At 40.2% G+C, this 2,833-nt stretch overlaps 1 protein-coding gene across 1 annotated transcript in view; it reads right to left on the bottom strand.

Annotated features, from left to right (window-relative positions):
* Nucleotides 1-1,195: 1,195 nt before the first annotated feature.
* The window catches only part of LOC119589313 (coiled-coil domain-containing protein 22 homolog), a 7,736-nt gene continuing 6,098 nt past the window's right edge, over nucleotides 1,196-2,833 (bottom strand). The window contains exon 8 of the mRNA XM_037937935.1: nucleotides 1,196-1,282. Within this exon, the coding sequence (XP_037793863.1) occupies nucleotides 1,196-1,282 (87 nt within the window). The remainder of the gene's footprint in view (nucleotides 1,283-2,833) is intronic.

Raw genomic sequence — 2,833 nt, 5'->3', positions numbered from 1 at the left:
GCATATCCTATAACAGCTAAAATGACACTAAATGAAGACCGAACATCTCTTCTATCGAAAATCTGGTCAGTGCCGAGGAAGGCATTAGAAGATAAAGACCAAAATTACCATTAATATCCATTTGTTATTTAAGGCATAATTATACTTGATCAGTTCAAACCCATGGGAATTTCAGTCGCTGCGTCAAAAATCAATATCTGCGTGACTCAGCGATTTCCCTCGGAATTATTAATAACTGCAGCGGCCAAACTTTTTTATACGGAAAAGGTAATCGCTATCGACTCATGAATATAAATTATATAGCTTATTCCCCAATGGATGCGTTACCCTGCTGGAAATTCCTCGAACAATGAGTTTCGAAAACCAATACACTAAGGAGCGCGAACGTACTTGGTTCAGTGAAGCTTCAGCCACGAAGGAAACTGCAAACAATCGCCTAAGTAAGTGTAGCGGCCTGATGTCCCACTTAGCGGGGTCTCGAGAGGCACACACATATCCTTCTTTGCTCTCATATTTTACTCTCCTTATGTCCAGCAGGATACAATGGCTGCATCGATAGTTTAGTCGGTAATGTGGACTTTTAATGAAGGCGCTGTCCCTTGCCCCGGTGCGCTGGGACTTACGGCTCTATGCGTTCTTGTCGGAAGGGCGTTATTAGGGAGGATTTGGCCGCGCGGTTTAAGGTGGATAGGACACGGCGCGGACGGCGACCGAGTTAGAGTTGGTGCGATTGCCCTCTGCCATCTCCGAGGAAAATAATTATATCGCCGACTAGATAGAAAGGAATTAGTTGATAATGCGTCTGGGAAGAAGTGCGTCGCGTTCCAAGACGTCTGTCATGTGATAATGCGAAGAAAATGGGATACGATCTGGAAATGTCTTCTCGGAAAGTTGGAAACTTTTGACCATTCGGACACTCGCACAGAAAACTGGAAGTCCCCGGAGGGAAGGGGAAACTAATGAATACAATGGGAGGTTTTTAGGCGCGAGGTGGGACGTTTTATCATTTTTATACATTAGTGTGCACGAGGTGAGGGTAAACAATGCCAGGGAGCGAGGGGAGGCTCAGACAGGGCCTGAATGGGCGAGGGGAGAGAGATGACACGGGCTGGACGCTCGCTCGACCAACCTGCTTGGTCATGGTGGCCGAACGCTGCCGTGTCGTAATAAGTGAAGATAAGAAAAATGTATTGACTTACATTGATATACTTCCTGCGCGGAAAAACACCCGAAGAGCCTTGTTGTTGCTTCGTTTTCGTTGGTAATCAAACGCATATTTTCCCTGGAAAGGATTGCAAAGCTTATTAAGGGATTGCCAGTACCATCTGCTGCCGCCATATGCCTTGGCCATCGCACTCGCCAGCCACAGCTTTCCATTAATCTCCCTTAATGACGGACCCAAAGCATCAATGATCATTTTTTTCCTTATTAATCATGAACCATGGTCACTTTGAAGTGTTTAATCACTCCATTACCAACTCCATTAAGACAAGCCCATTTGCTCAGTAGTGAAGTGTTTGGGTTAGTGATGAAGCGTAGCAGGGAAGGAGAACGAACATTAACAAATGGTTTGGTTCGTCTATTAAAAGATAATCTTTGGGGAACAACAATCGAGCGGTCAGTGTTTAAAGATACCCGGCATAGAAATGAAACGCAGCCACAATGTAAAGGAAATTATAAAATGTGACGTCACTTTGCTAATCCCACTTTACTGTAGTTGTTTCATAACATTCTTACACATTGCATTTGCTCGTCTTCATTATTGTATTGCAAGTATAAAACCGGGGTATACATTTACAAACATTATGGAGGTTGTACATAATATAATCAGGTACTTCTCGGTACTTACTTTTAAAAGAGATAATGAATACAGCAATAGGAAATAGTAATGGACGTTAAGTAATGGTATTAGCAGGTAAGGGCGTTCTGTAAAACTTATGTTATTTGAAAAATAACATCACGTTGAACAATTGTTTCTTGGATGCAGTGTACCATAGTCATCGATATATTATCAGCGCAGTCATCATCATCGTGTCATCATTATTCTATAAAAATTGCTTATGGTCATCTTTATCCTCATCTGTAACTGAATTACGATAATTTTCAGAAGCACATAAGCAAACAAAAACAGCGTGAAGTAGTTAAAAATATTAAAACAACTAATTTTCGCAACCATTTTGGAACGCAAAGTGTTAGAAAAGATAGGGCTTTTAAAAGTTCAAAGAAAGTAGTTAGAGACGGTATCACATATTCGATAAAAAGCTATAACCGTGAATCAAAACACACGCGAACACGTGTTTTAACCCTAGGTGTTCTAAACTGGCTTTGATCTCGCGACCTCTAAAATATCATTTGGTTTTATAGTGAGTTTGGTTTGAAATGTCTTTCCGTGGTTCGTAGCACTTTAATTGATAGGATTATTTGGTTGAATTTCTGTCAACAGCATCATATTATTGTCATTGCAATTTTATCATTATTACCATTGATTTTGTAATTTTCGTAACCACAGTAGTCATTTTACGCATTTAAATTCCTTTTGTTAAGTTTAACTATTCGTATTTATTCATTCCTTTATTCTGAGTGATTACAATTGCGACAAACGGGAGAATATATAACAAGCATATTGTTTAAAGAGAGGACACCTTTTCTTGAATGTTGTGAGTCGGTGAAGGAGACAGAGCTCCTCGTAAAATACGTAATTATTCAGCAGTCGCCTTGTGGAAATTGGTTGTCTTATCTTCTTTAATAGTTGTGTAACCAACACTTTCTTATATATCATTCATCTTTTACTAATGCCTAGAGGGAGAAGGTGAGACGATATTAAAGTGTTTAC

The sequence above is a fragment of the Penaeus monodon genome, chromosome 25, assembly GCF_015228065.2.
Source record: "Penaeus monodon isolate SGIC_2016 chromosome 25, NSTDA_Pmon_1, whole genome shotgun sequence".
NCBI lineage: Eukaryota > Metazoa > Arthropoda > Malacostraca > Decapoda > Penaeidae > Penaeus > Penaeus monodon.
The sequence above is the reverse complement of the archived record's forward strand: the minus strand, read 5'-3'. Positions and strand labels throughout refer to the sequence as shown.